Source organism: Curcuma longa, chromosome 4, assembly GCF_044706935.1.
Source record: "Curcuma longa cultivar G26 ecotype Majalengka, Jawa Barat chromosome 4, ITB_CL_G26_1.1, whole genome shotgun sequence".
Taxonomy (NCBI): Eukaryota; Viridiplantae; Streptophyta; class Magnoliopsida; order Zingiberales; family Zingiberaceae; genus Curcuma; species Curcuma longa.
In genome coordinates this window covers 6,521,825-6,537,840 of record NC_133864.1, presented here as the reverse complement: position 1 = coordinate 6,537,840, position 16,016 = coordinate 6,521,825, and the positions used below count along the sequence as shown (strand labels likewise).

The following is a 16,016-nucleotide window of genomic DNA, read 5'->3' as shown; positions in this document are numbered from 1 at the left end:
CACGTCATCATCAGTGGAGATTCGCTGCTCGCCAATTATCATATTTTTGTACCCTTTTGTAAAATAGACGAGGGCGAAAACGTAATTATAGCACACATCTGGAATTCTCCCCCTTAAAATGACATCATCTCCTATAAATACGAACTCCCGCCCGCGTTGCCTCTGATTGCAGATCCATTTCCTCGCCATTTTATTCCCCTTTCTTCCGCCCTCATCTTCTTCTCCTTCTTCAAAGATCGCGGCGATCGGCTTCGGAATAGGCCATGGAAGGCTTCCCTGCGATCGACGTTTCTTTCGGGGAAGATGCAGGAGATCGAAGCTCATCAGGTATTTTTTCGATTTCGCTGTGCATTTGGGCGGTAACGAGCTAGGGTTTCCACGGAAGATAAAGGGACTGATGGACGAGCATTTGGGCGGTACTTTTGTGCTTATGCTGCGATCGGCGTTTTTTACGATCGCACAAGAATTCATTTGTCGTAATGTAAATTGTCGTTTGCGTTCGTGGTAATTTTGGCATAGGTGTTTCCGTCGATGGTCGTTAAATGCCAAGAAGAATCAATATCGAGTCATTTATCCTCCAAATAAGAGCGCGTTTCTGAGATTTGCTGGTTAAATTGGTTTAGCTTCTTATATGATGGATGGATAATTACCAGAAATCATCCATTATATAAAAAAATCTCGTATTAGATACTCCCTCTTCCATTTGTATGAATGTTGAATGCTGAAGAACGAAGAACAGGTAAATTTTAATGCAGTACAATAGAAGACTGAAAAACAAATGCAGTATACGACTTGAGTTTTGTTCTCACTTATCATCAAAATGATATTTTTGCTATTTCACCTGGCAAGTATTCCCTAATCTGCGATTTAGATTTCTTTTTTCTGTATTGAATTCAGGAAGTCTTGTAATTCTTATGTTTTTCTGATAACTTTTTATGCCTTCTGAGCAACCACATTTGTATTGACTGATTCGAAATAGGGGCTGTTGAAGGTAGTACTCCAGAGAAAATGAACAAGCAAATGGAGAAATCCCTCCAACTTCCAGTGCCCTCAAACAAGAATAAATCAATATTTAGCAAAGACTACTTGGCAAAAAGTTTAGACTGGGATAGAGATTTCCTTACAAGTGAAGGTAACTAATTTTGTATAGAATTAGGACATGTTTGATATGTAACGTAGAATCTTAATGGATCTTATTGTTTAATTTATAGGTGTTTTGGATTTTGAAGAACTGGCTAGCCTAAACAGCACATTCAGGAGGATTGACACATGTTCGCTTTCTGTAATCCCTGAGGAGTCAAAAAGATCAACAGCGACAAACTCAACTTTAAGCGATGATGATAACTTGGCCTTGGAGAACCTTGAGTTACACTTGTTTGAAAACAAAGGTGCTTCAACGAAGACTTTTAGTACTGGTGTAAAGGCTTCAGGATCGGAAAAGTCTAACAAGAAGAACATTCCAAGAAGGGGTCGCACATTGTCTCTTGAGTGTAAGAATGTTCGACTTAATAGTAATCTTAAATATGTAGGAACTGATGGTTTCTATGCTATTGTTGAGTTGCATTTGTGTCTAATAATTGATCATGTTTCTTTTCAGTGCCAACCAAAGTTGAAGCTTCTCAGAATAAGGTATGGTTTTTGAACAATCACTACTTTATACACCAACATCACCAAACCTCTTCACTCCCAATTATCAAATTATGTGGGACACTATTTTATACCATTGAGCTAAATATGTGTCAAACATTGTCAATTTGTGTTACATCAGAAGTCTCCTGTAGTACCAGAACAACATGGCACTAGCAATCGTCGGCTTCAGAACACTTCGCAATGGGTTAAGGTTGTGAAGGTGATATGCACTAATTTATTGTCTCAATTACAGTCTCTCCTTTATTTAGTGTTTAAATCTTCTACTTGTACAAATATTTATTCGGTCAAGTTTACATTTGTTTCTTTAATGAAGGGTTATGTGGGAGTTACTGGTGGAAAGACAGTCTCAAAGCCAACTAGTGCCGTGTCTAAGTCAAATCTGTCGATAATGCCAGCAAAGACAACTTTTGTTCCTGGAAGCATCCAAATAAGAACTAGTGACTTCAGAGAAAAACCAGGTACAATTCCAGAATTTAATCACAAGCATCTTTAACCAATATGATTAGGTAGCATATTTTTTCTTCTTATTCATAATTAAATTCTTTGCCGACCCACCTAGTGGGATAAGACTTGGTTGTTGTTATATTCGTAATTAAATTCTTACCTTTGGGGATTTTTTTAGCAGGTAATGCAGCAATTCAAAAAGCTGTTATAGCTTTTAAGCAATTACATGAAGGCTCATCCAGTGGAATTTCCAAATTCCAAGCATCAAAAGCTACTTCAAACTCGATCAGCGATTCATCAGGCACAACACATTACTCACCGTCGGAGAACACAAGGATGAGAAGTAATTCTAGGGTGATTAATAACCCTTCTTCTGAATCAATGGCCAATAAGACATCCTCATCTAGATCAAATACTAATCAATCATTCTCAAGGAGAAAGGGAGCTAGAATCGTCCACACAAGTGCAAATAACTCCACAATATCTCGAGGTTTATCTGTGGACTTATCTTTACCTACAACTTCAAGTAGCTCCTGCAACAATGCCAGTTCAGTTTCATCTTCGTTGACCCTTTGTTCTGTTAAACCAGTAATGAATAGTAATGAAGCTAATTCTTCAACCCCATCAGTAATGGATGTTGATGCCAACAAAATCCATTCAGCATGTTCTAAATCATCTTTTGCTTCTATAGCCCAGGATGATGGTTATCACAGATCTCATATTTCTAAAGGTTCTATTGATATGCCTTTAAAAGGAAATCATTCAGAGAGTAGGCCTGGCAACAGGTTAGAAGCAAAATCCAGCAAACCTTCAGGTCACAATGTGGCACATCCAAAACTTGCTAACTCAGATATGGTAAACATGTCTAGTCCTAATTGTTGCATTTCTTTTCCTGACTACTTATTCGTATCTGAGTTGGTTTTTGTTTTGGACTCAAGCAGAAGAAACCCGTCAACCACACCGTTGGAACTCTTTCACAGGCTAGCCAACAGCCTAAACTTCCGAAAGTCACCAGCGGAACAAATAAGAGTGCTGCAGTGAACAAAGCAAAACAGACCATGTTTCAACATGTCAGACCTGCAACCAAGAACAAGATCATCAATGGTCATTCTCCAAGGGCTCGCTCTACTGCTTCATCACGCTCTTCTAGTATAGAGTCCCTACCATTCATCCAGTTCGAGTCTGGTGGCTCCAGTGACTGCTCTGGACAGTCAAACTTATGACAAACTAAGAATTCTTTGCAGTTTATTAAGATGACAGCCCATTCAAGGTTTTCCAATTCACAGAACAAAATTACATGTGTAGATGAATCATTCCTGATTCATCAAAATTAAGGTAAGACCGCAACATTTGCTCCTCAATAGAGTTCGGGTTTGTAGAGGAACATCTTGATGGATAGAATTCATGTTTACTTTCTTTGTACAGGAAAACTAAGTAGTTACTGCAGGATGATCGTACGCAGCAAGGCATGGCGAATTCAGGAGGAAATAGTTTCAGAGATTCATCAGTCTGGAATCATCATATTCACATCTTTGTTATGACTTTCTGCTCTGGGCGAGAAGATTGGTTGCCGTTTCTGCCGTTTAATTTTTATTTTGTTTTGATCGATATCAATTATCTTGAGGAAATCCTTTCCAACCCCTGGTGTAAAAAGATGAGAACAACAATAAATATGCGGAAGAATATCCATTTATTTAGAATTACAAGTGTTAAAATTCATCCAAAAACATGGCAATTAGGCCCAACATTTACCAATCTAACAAATTTTCATCTTGATTCGTCTTTTTACACAAGCAATGATATGAACTCACAAGCCAACTCCTCTTGATTCGTCTTGCCAAGTTGAGCCAGGTCATACTTAGAGTGTCTACACAAGCCAAATCCGAATCCATTCATGATTTATTCAATAATAAAATTTGAAAAATGAATAAGATCCATTAAGTATGATATTATTATTATTATTATAAATCCTTGATTCAATTATTATATATTAATATTAAATAACTGTATGCCACATTAGTTTTTTTATTGATAATTTAGATATCTAGATCTTGATCGAGTGGATGACCTTCCCTTCTAGCTCTTTCATTAGATAAATTTGAAAGTACGAGTCATTTGGTAATCCAATAGCTCAACTGCTCCCAAGAGTTAAAATTTAATAATGAATTTTTGACTGATCTTAAGATTGCTTTAGCAAAAAGTGAAATCCGACATCCTAGTGATTTCATACAATCGATTTTACAACTATCTGTGAAGAGATAAATCAAAAAATTATAGTTGATCACGATGAAAGAGAACATTGTCTCGACTAAGATTGCTGTGTCAGAGGAGAGAGGAGCAAAAAAATAATAAAAAATAATATAAGTGGAGTGATAATTAAGGCGCAATGATACAATATTGAACATAAGATGTATTTTTTTCTTAAGAAATTATATTCATCAAATAATATCCCAGAAAAAATAACAAACCCTCCAATTCTACTAGTAAAATATGCTGAAATTTTCGACTAGTAAAATATGCTAATTTTTAATGACTATTGACCTGAAAATCCAACGCTAATTGAGTGATTTTCTTGTTCGGTGTTTCGGATTCTATTGGTTGTGTTCTGCGATACCATTGGTCGATATAGTTGGAAGCCTACGGTTCTGCCACGTCGGCTGACCTCGAGAACTTTCTCGATGGCACGATTATACGAGGGGATCCATGAGAAGACGCCTTCGTTTTTAAGGGCTCGACCCTTCCCTTCGATTCGATTGAACGTTGGAGATCTTGTTGTACGATCGCTGGAATGATGCTTCGCCTAGTTTTCCTGATCTCAATCCTGTTATTCTGCTCTCGTCAAGCCCGAGCCATCGATCCCTATAAGGTATCTGGGGTTTATCTTTTTTAGGTTTAGGTTTTTTGTTGCAAATTTATGATGTTGATTCCTTTTATTGGGCATTATGGGAGAGCTTCTGTCTGTTTGTTTGTTTGAATCCGGCTCAGAGTTTGTGTTGAATTGGCTGCTCATTGTGCGGATAATCACATAGCTTTGGCATGAATTTGGTAGATATCTCGGATCTTTCTAATGGGGCTTCATGAGAAGCTTGCATACCAACGACAACAATTTAAGTAGGGATTTTCCAAGATCGATGCCTTTTATTTGATCTACTTGGACTGGGATTGAAATTGTTTTCCATAAGCGAGAGATTTTGAAGGAGTAATATTTTGCGCATATCCTGTGTATTACTTACAATGTTGTTCCCGTAGAACTCCTTTCCTTTCATCTATATCTTCATCTTGTATGACTCATTTTAAACTTTTCTGCATTGTGAAACAAGAGAAAAAACTTGATTCTCTTACACTCTATAGTGTGAATTTGTATCTCTTTTTCTGTAGTATTATCTTGGAAGTTAGATGAAATTGTCAGCCTCAATCAAGTTGGCTCGTATAGTGCAATAAAAAAATTAAATAGGATAGAAGAATAATATGGTGAACTTGTTGTATAACTTAAACTTATTGTAACTTGTTCACTCGAAATGTCTTTTATCCCATTTTTAAGACTGAAAGATGTCATTTTTTCTCAGTTTTAAGTTTGTTGTTCTCTGTTACTGGATGCTCTTTTTCCTTTTAAGTGTATATATCACATTGTTTAGTTTGTCAGTTAAGATGTGCATATCCCTCATCTTTTTCTTCTTTCAGGTCCTTGGAGTTGATAAAAGTGCTAGTCAGCGTGATATTCAGAAAGCCTTTCATAAGTATGTTTTCATCCTTTAGATAACATTTTTTTTCATGGTCATTACCATTTGGTGTCCATGTTTACTTTTATTCTATTTTTTTTGTTTGGTTATGCAGGCTTTCTCTTCAATATCACCCTGATAAGAATAAAAATAAGGGTGCACAAGAAAAATTTGCAGAGATAAACAATGGTAATAATTTTGGCTAGTTATGTTCCTGTTTCTGTTTTTTATAGCACTCCAATTTATTGGTTGAAGTCTAAGTTTTTTTTTTACTTCCATTCACAATCCTATTCAAGCTCAATTTGTCATTTTCTTATAATTTAGCAGGGAGGTTGGAATATTTGGAATTCCATATCACTCTTTAACAATTATTCTTTTGTAATTCAAGAAGAAAAACGAAAATGGTTGAAAATCCATTATTCATATTATAACAGGTGTGCTGTATTGTTGTTCCAGCATATGAAATCCTCTCTGACGAAGAGAAGAGGAAAAACTATGATTTATATGGAGATGAGAAGGGTAACCCAGGATTTAATGGAGGTAATTTTGGGAATGAAGGACAAACGTACTTTACCACCGGAGGACCAGGAAGCAGTTACTTCACTTCTAATACCGGTGGATGGCAGACAACAGGTGGCAAAGGAAATGCTAAGACATTTTCCTTCTCCTTTGGTGGCAACTCTGATGTTAGCGGGAACCCATTTGGTTTCGGCTTTGGCGATTTATTCTCAAATGCTTTTGGTAGTGATATAAAGGGTGGAAACCAGCATGACGGTTTCACTTTTAGTAGCCCTGGTGGACAGAACTCTCAAACCTCTCCTGCAAATATTCAAGATGTTAATTTACATCTTTTCAACAAACAAATAAAGGACCAGGGAATGACCTGGGTTTTGTTGTTTTACACACCTTCTGCCAAAGGATACCACATACTTGAGTCCATTGTCGAGGATGTAATCAGTTCATTATTGGGAGGTATAAAGGTAAATCTTCAAGTACTCATGCAACATTCTTCAAACCTCATGTTAAATTTGTGTTATGAGCACTAACTATCATTTTCTTCTCTGCAGGCTGGTAAAGTTGATTGCAATAGGCAATCACTATGTAAGGACTTGGGCGTGTCTCTTTCAAAGTCAGCTCGTCTTTTCATCTATTCTTATAAATCTAGTGAAAGAGGCTCACTGGTTGAATACAGTGGCAACCTTGATGAGCGTAGTTTGAAAAGCTTCTGTCTCGATCAACTTCCCAGGTTTTCTAGAAGAATAGAGCTCGATCAGTTTGATTTTTCTTCTGATAGTTTAGGGAATCTTCCTAAGCTGCTGTTACTCTCAACCAAGAAAGATACACCAGTAATGTGGCGTGTCATAAGTGGCCTATACCGGAAAAGGTTTTTGTTCTATGATGCAGAGGTAGGCCTGGCTGTTCTTTTCTTATTAGCTACAGACTAGAATATGGTGATATGTTGCTTTATTTCTTGAAGTAGGTCATATTTACCTCTTTAAGTGGGTTTGTGTCAGACATTGATATCAATAATCCTGATTAATATGAAAGATAAATAAGTCAACTTAGCAAAGTGATTTTGGTCCGCAAGAGATTAATTCCATAATTTTCTATATTCAATTCATGGTTAAGTGTTAGTGCCTCATTTTCAGTGTTGCAGTTCATATTATTGCTCAAGCTTTTATCTTTTTTATCTGATTGTGTTTTTTTTTGTAGGTTCATGATGTTTCACATCCTGCATTGAGAAGATTAGGCATCCAGAAGCTACCATCTGTTGTTGGTCAACTAGTAGATGGTGAGATAAATGTTCTGAAACAAGGGATTACTGCCAAAGACCTGAAATCCGGGATTGAAGATTTAAAAACCTTGGTTGAAAGTTTTGAGAAGAAAAATACGAAGGCAACTCTCAATAAAGCCAAGAAACCTTTCGACAATGAAGGAGGGCGAAATATTCCTCTGCTCACCGCTCTGAACTTCGATAATCTCTGTGGTGACAATACTGCCTTGTGCATCATTGGTGTCTTTAGGTCATCAAAGGCAAGAGAGAAATTAGAAACAATTCTTTCTGAGGTTAGTACGTTACTCTCGCATGTTGACCAACTCTTCAAGTTTTTTGTTAGCTATTGTGAACTAAAGAAATTAATTTTCTGCATTGTCACATAGATCTCTCGGAAAACATTAGTTAGACGACCGAACCATGCTCAGACCAGTAGGGATTCGATATCTTACTCGATGTTGGATGGCAACAAGCAGTCATCGTTCCTATATGCTTTTGACAAATCTGGGTTCAAGGCTTCGGACACGCTGCTGCTAGCTTACAAGCCCAAGAAGGGGAAAATTGCCGTTTTGACCGACGAACTAACCCTGGAAGCAGTGGAGAAATTTGTCAGTTCAGTTCTCAGTGGCGATGTCCAATTATCTAAGATTCGACAACAACCTGTTATCCGATGAAGTGATCTATCGGCCGAGTGTAAACCCTGCCCATTTAAGGCTGCACCAGATAGGTCATGTGGAAATTGACCTGGGAAAGAGAGGAAGCTTAACAATGAAATTTGTATATAGTGCACAAGAATGAGTTTTTAACATGTATAACTGTAAGCTCATTCCACTGTGTTGTATTTTTTTTTTCTATTTGTTTTTATTTTTCTTACTTCAGGTAACAAGATTGATTAAGCTGCACTCAGTGTCCATCCTTCGTTATTTCATCATGTAACAGAAGAAGCAAAGTGAAAATGGGAAAAGAAAACAGAGGCGGCGCAGTGCGCGGTGGCTAGCCCATAATTAAGAGCAGCATGGCGCTGTCCCTTCCCCAGAAGACAACCTCGCCCCTTCCCGATGCGGAGCTCCTCATGCAGCAGCTCCCCCTTCGCCCTCCTCCTCGGCCACCATCGCCCACGCTTTTCACCCTTTCCAAGCCTCCCTCATCACACCATGCACCATCCAAACCAATTTCCCCTTATTTAATATTCAATCCTCTGCTCCCCTTTCTGAAATTTTATCTATGAAACTTCAGACAAAATTTCATTTCACTTCCTTTTTTTACTTTGGAAGAATCCAAACTCGGATCGCTTGATGCCATGAAGCCTACAGTAGAGTAGCTCCTGAGTCTACTGTGTCACCTTTTCGTCTTCCATGTGTATATATATACATAATATATAGCCACCGCCTTTGCCACCCAAACAACGAAGAGCTTGAGCCACCGGCGCCGCAGTCCTCTGTGTTTCATCCCACGCCATTAATGGACGACCAGAAGCACAATTCCCCCATTGAAGTCGAACCGAGCCCGCCCAGCAGCCCGAGCGATGAGACCGCCGCAGCCGCCGGTGACCGGAGGGGGAAGGGCAAAGGGAAGGGGAAAGGCAAGGGCGGGCCGGAGAACGGCAAGTTCCGGTTCCGCGGCGTCCGGCAGAGGAGCTGGGGGAAGTGGGTGGCGGAGATCCGGGAGCCGCGGAAGCGCACGCGCAAGTGGCTCGGCACCTTCGCCACCGCCGAGGAGGCTGCCAAGGCCTACGACCGCGCCGCCCTCATCCTCTACGGCCCCCGCGCGCAGCTCAACCTCCAACCCTCACCTGCTTCGACCGCCGCCGGGCACCGCCCTGACCTCCCTTGCTCCGCCACCACCGCCTCCTCTTCCACCGCCACTCTCCGCCCTCTCCTCCCCCGCCCCGCCGGCTTCCACTACTTCCCCATGCTCCCGCCCACCCTCTCCGCCGCCGCTGCCACTGCCACTGCCTCCTACAACTACCCGCCAGCGCTTCTCTACGGTGGCGAAACTAACAACGCGACGACAGCGCAGCCGCTGCCGCTGGCCGAGATCGCAAGCTCCCGCGACGTCGAGGTAGGCGGGTCCTCGTCGAGCATGTCCCAGTCGTGCCCGCCGGTGATGACGGCGGAGTCGGCGCCGCCGCTGGTGTCGACGCCTCCGCCGTGGCCGTACGACGATGCCTTCGACGTGGCGGCTTCATGTCTGTGGGACGACGACGACGCCACCAATCCATTCTTCTTCGATCTATAAATTCACGGAAGAACAATTAGAGATTTTTTTTTCCTTTTGTTTTTGAAAAACAAAATAAATTATTTTTACGTCGTTGGAGAATATTGATTTAATTAATGAAGAATTTCTGCATGCATGGGAATATTTACTTCGTTAAAGATTACTAATTTTAACGATTTTATTATTTTTTATATCTAAAAAATAAAGTAAATTTAATATTACAGCGGAATCCTTTCCAGAATTTAAACCGACGGCCATTAATAAACTCCGCCACTACGCTCCCATTTCGAGAATCGACGGACACCTTCTCCGCTGCCTGTTCCATTCGTTTCCCCCCAAATCGGCCGATGGCTTCTGCCGCGCCGCCGCCCATTCTGCCCGTCAACGATGCCGCAGGCAGCGGATCAACCACGGGATCCGCGGTTGCGCCACCGATCTCCGCCTCCTTCCTCCGCCTCTTCCTTTCCCGGATCTCCGACACGGCACGCCGCTCCCTCACCCACCGTCGCCCCTGGTGGGAGCTCCTCGACCGCTCTGCCTTCGCCCGACCCGACTCCCTCTCCGACGCCACCTCCCGCCTTCGCAAGAACCTCGGCTACTTCCGCGTCAACTACCTCGCGCTGCTCGCCGCCGCCCTTGCCATCTCCCTTCTTTCCCATCCCTTCTCCCTGCTCCTCCTCCTCGCTCTCCTAGCCGCTTGGGCCTTCCTCTACCTCTTTCGGCCCGCTGACGCCGCCCCGCTCGTCCTTTTCCGCCGCAATTTCTCCGACCGGGAGATCCTCGGTGGCCTCGTCCTCCTCACTCTACTCGTTGTCTTCCTTACCTCCATCGGATCCCTCATCGTCTCTGCTCTCATGGTTGGCGCCGCTGTCGTATGTGTTCATGGCGCTTTCCGCGTTCCCGAAGATCTCTTCCTCGACGATCAGGATTCGACTGGCCCCGCCGGCGGCTTCTTGTCCTTCCTAGGTGGAGCAGCTGCTTCGTCAGGCACAGCCTTCCGCATTTGATATGCATCTGAGGTTGCTGATGTTGATTCCATTGAACGGGATCTGCTCGATTGAAGCTTGGATTTGCAGCCAAGTAGAAATTAGGTATTCTTGGATCTAGGGATTCTTATGATCCCTAACCTTTATTCAACACTGCAACATTTGATTAATCTAGGAGCATAAGCTATATCTGTTCAAATCTATGATCCTAATTCCTAATACTGTTATTCATTTAGGCGTGCTAGATCTGCTGAACAAAGATGTTGATCTTTATTCTTCATTATGATATATAACGACGATTGAAGTTTCCTTTACCTTATTGTGTTATCCAGAGTATGTTTGCTGATTAGCATGTTACCTTAGGCTCAAGGATTATGCTCAGTTGAGGTCGGATATTCGATCTTGGTCTACTATAATCCTTGTCTTTTGGTTCTTCCTTGACTTTGTCTAGAGATTGGAATTAAAATATTTTGATTGCATCTCAATTCATGCTACTATCCGGTGAGATGCCTTGAATTTTCTTCTATAGTGGGGTTCTTAATGAGTTTGGCCATGTTCATATTTTCAACTATAATATGATATTTGCTACCGTTGACATATGGTGTTGAGTTAGTGTATCTACATTGATTTATTAGTTCAAAGCTTGTATATGGTATGACTTAAATTTTTTCTTGTATGTAAATTTGTAACCTTTTTAATTGTAGATATCTCGAACTTATAAATTGGGCTTTCAATTAGTCTTCCCTTTTGACCGTCCCATGAGCTAGTTGAAGTTGAAGTAGATCTCATAGGTGATGGCATTTGGCACAGATGTCTTCCTCATCAAGATGTGTTAGTCCTGACATATGATGCCAAGAACGGTGCTCCATTTAAGGGTGTTTCTTCCTTCTTTGATGGTGTAATTTGGTGGATGAAGCACGACAGCAAACAAATCATTAGTACTTACTTTTTGTGCCTTCCCACCTTTGAAATCTCTATAAGACTGTCTTTACGACTATCATATTCTGTGGATGCAATAGTGGCGAATGACTTATTGTTTTGGATGTTTTGAATGTTTGAAAATGAACAGAAATACTTGATTCTTTGGAGCCAAATGCAGGAGTTTACTTGGTATGGAGGATGGAGATGGGTGGGGATTGAAAAGTAGTAAGTGCCAGGATTGAAAAATATATGAACTTATTATGATGTCTACTTATCATAAGGTATGCTATTTTGCATTTCACATTACTTTTTTTTCTTTGGACTTCTATGAGTTTGCAATCTGATTTATGGTCACTATGATTCTAGCAATAGTGGCAATTAAAGTGTCCTTTAGTCTCCTCATTTTGACAGCACCATCTCATGTGAATTATCTCTTTCTCTTGGTTGAAAGAACATTAACATTGGGGCTATCATAACTTAGAATACAATTTGCTGGGAGCTCATGTTAATTTTCAAATGCTTAAAGAGACTTTGGATCTATGATAAACATCACAATAGTAAGGGAAAGATATTTCAAATGCTTAAAGAGATGCAAGAAATTATCAACTTAAGTTCACAACATTTATTGCAAGTATTCACTTAGTCTATGCTAATAAAAAAAATCTACAAATATAGTTTAATTATCACAAGTTTTGTTAATGTGTGTCAGAAAGAGTACATACCTTAATTTTCTCATGATCAACTGGAGTCCCTTGAGAGATGCTATGAACTCTTTAAGAATATAACCTAGCCATTGATGAACATACACTTCTTTGAGGTCAATATAGAATTTCTACTTCCCTATTGCTTTCGGAGCCATGAATATATCCCACTCCGAAATGATTTTAAGTCCAAAGATTGGCTCAAATAACAGCAAGTTAACAAGATGGTTGTCTATGTCTTTGCAGAATTCATTTGCCTTTGTAGTTTTGTGGATAAATGCTATATGTTCATGGCATAGTTACCAGCCCACAGTTATGAATTTCCATCAATACTAACATTACTGTTATGCAGCCTTGATACCTGCTTTTGGTCTATTTTTGTTCAACAAAGTCAAATTCAGGATGAAGCAGGAAGCAACCGAGAAAAGGAAAGAGGAAAAAAAAACACTTTCTGCACGCCTAGATGACTTCTGAGGTCCAAGAGCTGCCAGTTCTTTTCATCTAAATTTCAATTTTCAAGTAAGTGTTTCATACTCTTATCAAAGAAAATTTGAGGACCACATAGCACAGGAAGTGGTCCTCACCTTAGGTTGTATATATTCATTCAAATGATAGAATCCAAATCTCTGTTGCTCACCAAGTTTTCTCCACGCTTTGCTTCCAGTTCATACCTAGGACCATTCCCTATTCTCTGCCACTGTTTGGGGTGGTCCAGATTCCCTCTCCCTGTTGTTTTCCATGTGAGACTGGGAGGCTTGCGCTGTTAGTCACCATGTCAAAGCAACAACCATGAAGCAGGTGATCATGGCCAGTTGATAGTTTAATAGCATGCCTTATAAGATTTTTACTGCCTCTATTTTGGAAAATATTTTTGTTTATGTACTTTTCATATACGATAATAGATTTTTTTTTCTTTTCTGAATTGACTGCAAGATAGCTACTGCATACTTTCCTGGTTTTGCCTACCAGTTTTCAGTCTAGCTACTGCTGGTTTTCACTGTGCATTCAATAGATCTTAGGCTCCACCTATTTTGACTACCACCATTAGCTCCACTCGCTGAGTTGGATGGAAAGAAACCCTTGTCCTTGTTGTTATAACGACATTGGCTCAATTTTATTATGGAGCCTGCAAGTAGTAACAGTGTGGCCTCATCTGTCTTACATTCTTCACTATTTATACAAGAGACGGCATTCCTAGGGTTTGATGATTTGGAAGATAGATTGTTCAGGGTGGAGAAGCAGGGTACATGCATTCCTAGTTATATCCTGTCGGTCGAAAAATCGATCGAAAGATGAGGTAGAGGGAAAGGGTTGTCGGTTGGTTTTTCATGTGCCCAGCTTCTCCACCATGCGCAACCAATCTGTATATTTTGAGTCATGAGAGTAGGTTTTGGCTTGAAGTTGCAGTGTGGATTTATCCTCCACCACTATATCTTCAGCCGTCCGTTTGAACCCTTGCTACACCGAGCCACCATTTACAGGTAAGAAATGAACAAGATTTGTATGCAAGTTTTAGAATTAGGCATCTAAATTACTCATATCGCTCACTAGTACTTTAGGTCCTTGCTCTTTGAGTTGGCTTTCTTAATTAGTTGGCATCTAGATTACTCATCTCACACAACTTTGAGCACGTGCTTTCTACTATTCTGGCTGAAGTCTAAGATCTCGTCTGTCTCTTTGAAAATTTAAGCGTTTGTTGATGGAATCCCTTTATTTTCCTTCAGCTGAAGTGATAGTTATCTGCCCACTAAATTCGTTATTTTCCTGATAGACTTTGTTGAACGTGCATGGCGTTCCATGCAGACTTGCAGGCCATTGAAACTGATAATGCTGTTCCTCTGTAAGAACTCAAAAGAGAGCTTTTGTGAATTGCAGTGGACCAACATGAAAAAGAAAAGATGGAATAGTAGTTTTTTTATATATATTTATAATTCTTGTATATCTTTGAAGTGATAAGTGGAATGATGAATTAATTATGAATTATGAATCCATGTCATAGAATTTAAATAAAAATAAAAATATATTAGGTGATTCATATATTTATATTAGATTTACGAGTCATTCATTAGTATGATATGTAGAAGAAATGTCCCTATGGCTTAAGGTGTAAACTCTTGTTTGCTAAGGGTTTGAATATCTTGCATTCATTAGATCACAATGTATTGAATCAAATAATATTCCCAGGTGAAATCATTTTTGTATCTTTAATTACATAATTATGCTATGCAAAATGTGAATATTTATCCTACAACGTTATTTATGCATTAAATGTTAAAAGTTGTATTTATATTCAGCAATAAATTTTGATATAATACTTTCTTGTTGAATCTTTAAGAATTAATTAGCAAAAAGTAATAATTTTTTCGTGATAATTAAATGCATAACATCATGATTTTTATACAAAATCTGTGATTAAATAATACTATTATTTTTAGTGTGCATTTTTTTTGTGATTAATGACTGGTAGTCTTAATTTGATGAGTGTACGAAAAAATAATTTAAATAACTAATTAATTATTAAGGCATTATTTAAATTCTATAATCGACCGGAGATGGAGCAGAAGGAAGGGTTCCGTAGGGAGAGATGTCGTCGTCATCGTCGACCAGGGCGGCGGAAGCGGTTCACGTCGATCAGGCGACGAGCGACCTCCTGATGGGCGGCGATCGGACATCGACATCTGCGACTCCATCCATTCCAATAACTGGTGAGTCAGTTCCTCCTCCTCCCCTCGATCTGTTCAATCGGTGATCGTTTCCTTGGACTTTTATTCCGATGAAGCTCAAAGGATCGCCACGAGAAGGAAGGGTTTCGTAGGGAGAGATGTCGTCGTCATCGTTGACGGTGGCGGCGGTAGCGGTTCGCATGGATAAGGCGACGAGCGATCGACCTCCTGATGGGCCGCGATCTGACGTTGGACATCGACATCTGCCAGTTCATCAATTCCAATCACTGGTGAGTCAGTTCCTCGTCCTCCCCTCGATCTCTCAATCAATCGGTGGTCGTTTTCTTAGACTTTTATTTCGATGAAGCTCAAAGGATCGCGACGTGTCCTTCGATTTGAATGGTTCCGGTATGGATCGGGATCAAGCTTTGGATCTGATACAGTCGCGATTTTTAAGGTTTCCGACGGGTTGTTTTCGTTGGTTTGGTTTTTTTTAAGAGACGTGAAGGATTTGATTGCTCTTGCTCTCTCTGGCATTTGGCATGATTTTCCCTTTGAAAACATCAGTCTCCACGTGAGCCAAATGGTCTTCCGCATGATGGAGACAATAAGTGAAGCTTGTATGTCAACAAGAGTTGATCTGATGGAGAGAATAAAGTAACAAAACATTAAATCAGACATTGACTGAAAGCGCTTGGGAGGGCCAGACCCGTCTCTTATCCGAGATCATCCGAATCTTCAGTTTCTTTAACGTTGAATACTGAAAGTGAATCTCTGTTTGTTCTTCCTTCTTTACCATTGTACCTTTTGTTCCCACGTCAATTCATAATGATAGCACAAATTTGTATAAAACGTCAGCCTAACAGTTGATGTTTGAATAACAGTGTTACACATGATGCTTGCCAATCATCAATGGGGATAATAAATGGTTTCTGTAACTA

At 40.1% G+C, this 16,016-nt stretch overlaps 4 protein-coding genes across 4 annotated transcripts; all 4 read left to right on the top strand.

The window, feature by feature from the left end:
- Positions 1 to 263: 263 nt before the first annotated feature.
- On the top strand, positions 264 to 3,317 carry LOC141826097 (uncharacterized). The gene is made up of 8 exons (XM_074713352.1): positions 264 to 327; positions 980 to 1,132; positions 1,212 to 1,490; positions 1,598 to 1,629; positions 1,769 to 1,849; positions 1,964 to 2,108; positions 2,276 to 2,949; positions 3,036 to 3,317. The coding sequence occupies exons 1-8, from the start codon at positions 264 to 266 to the stop codon at positions 3,315 to 3,317; spliced, it is 1,710 nt and encodes a 569-aa protein (XP_074569453.1).
- Positions 3,318 to 4,804: 1,487 nt separating this feature from the next.
- On the top strand, positions 4,805 to 8,433 carry LOC141827656 (dnaJ protein ERDJ3A). Its single transcript, XM_074714954.1, has 7 exons — positions 4,805 to 4,960; positions 5,776 to 5,831; positions 5,929 to 6,002; positions 6,270 to 6,793; positions 6,881 to 7,219; positions 7,527 to 7,880; positions 7,974 to 8,433. Exons 1-7 carry the CDS (start codon positions 4,883 to 4,885, stop codon positions 8,259 to 8,261), a joined length of 1,713 nt encoding a protein of 570 aa, XP_074571055.1. The 5' UTR covers positions 4,805 to 4,882; the 3' UTR covers positions 8,262 to 8,433.
- A 615-nt stretch (positions 8,434 to 9,048) lies between these two features.
- Positions 9,049 to 9,825, top strand: LOC141826997 (uncharacterized). Its single transcript, XM_074714292.1, has one exon. The coding sequence runs from the start codon at positions 9,049 to 9,051 to the stop codon at positions 9,823 to 9,825; it is 777 nt and encodes a 258-aa protein (XP_074570393.1).
- A 326-nt stretch (positions 9,826 to 10,151) lies between these two features.
- On the top strand, positions 10,152 to 10,970 carry LOC141828027 (PRA1 family protein B2-like). The gene has a single exon (XM_074715375.1). The coding sequence runs from the start codon at positions 10,152 to 10,154 to the stop codon at positions 10,809 to 10,811; it is 660 nt and encodes a 219-aa protein (XP_074571476.1). The 3' UTR covers positions 10,812 to 10,970.
- Positions 10,971 to 16,016: the final 5,046 nt, after the last annotated feature.

Excerpts from the sequence above, each read along its gene's own strand:
- LOC141826097 (XM_074713352.1), top strand. The coding sequence starts at position 264 with ATGGAAGGCTTCCCTGCGATCGACGTTTCTTTCGGGGAAGATGCAGGA. Across the intron at positions 1,491-1,597 it reads TCGCACATTGTCTCTTGAGT|TGCCAACCAAAGTTGAAGCT; the intron begins GTAAGAATGTTC and ends GTTTCTTTTCAG. Across the intron at positions 1,630-1,768 it reads TTGAAGCTTCTCAGAATAAG|AAGTCTCCTGTAGTACCAGA; the intron begins GTATGGTTTTTG and ends GTGTTACATCAG.
- LOC141827656 (XM_074714954.1), top strand. The coding sequence starts at position 4,883 with ATGATGCTTCGCCTAGTTTTCCTGATCTCAATCCTGTTATTCTGCTCT. Across the intron at positions 6,003-6,269 it reads ATTTGCAGAGATAAACAATG|CATATGAAATCCTCTCTGAC; the intron begins GTAATAATTTTG and ends TTGTTGTTCCAG. Across the intron at positions 7,881-7,973 it reads TAGAAACAATTCTTTCTGAG|ATCTCTCGGAAAACATTAGT; the intron begins GTTAGTACGTTA and ends ATTGTCACATAG.
- LOC141826997 (XM_074714292.1), top strand. The coding sequence starts at position 9,049 with ATGGACGACCAGAAGCACAATTCCCCCATTGAAGTCGAACCGAGCCCG.
- LOC141828027 (XM_074715375.1), top strand. The coding sequence starts at position 10,152 with ATGGCTTCTGCCGCGCCGCCGCCCATTCTGCCCGTCAACGATGCCGCA.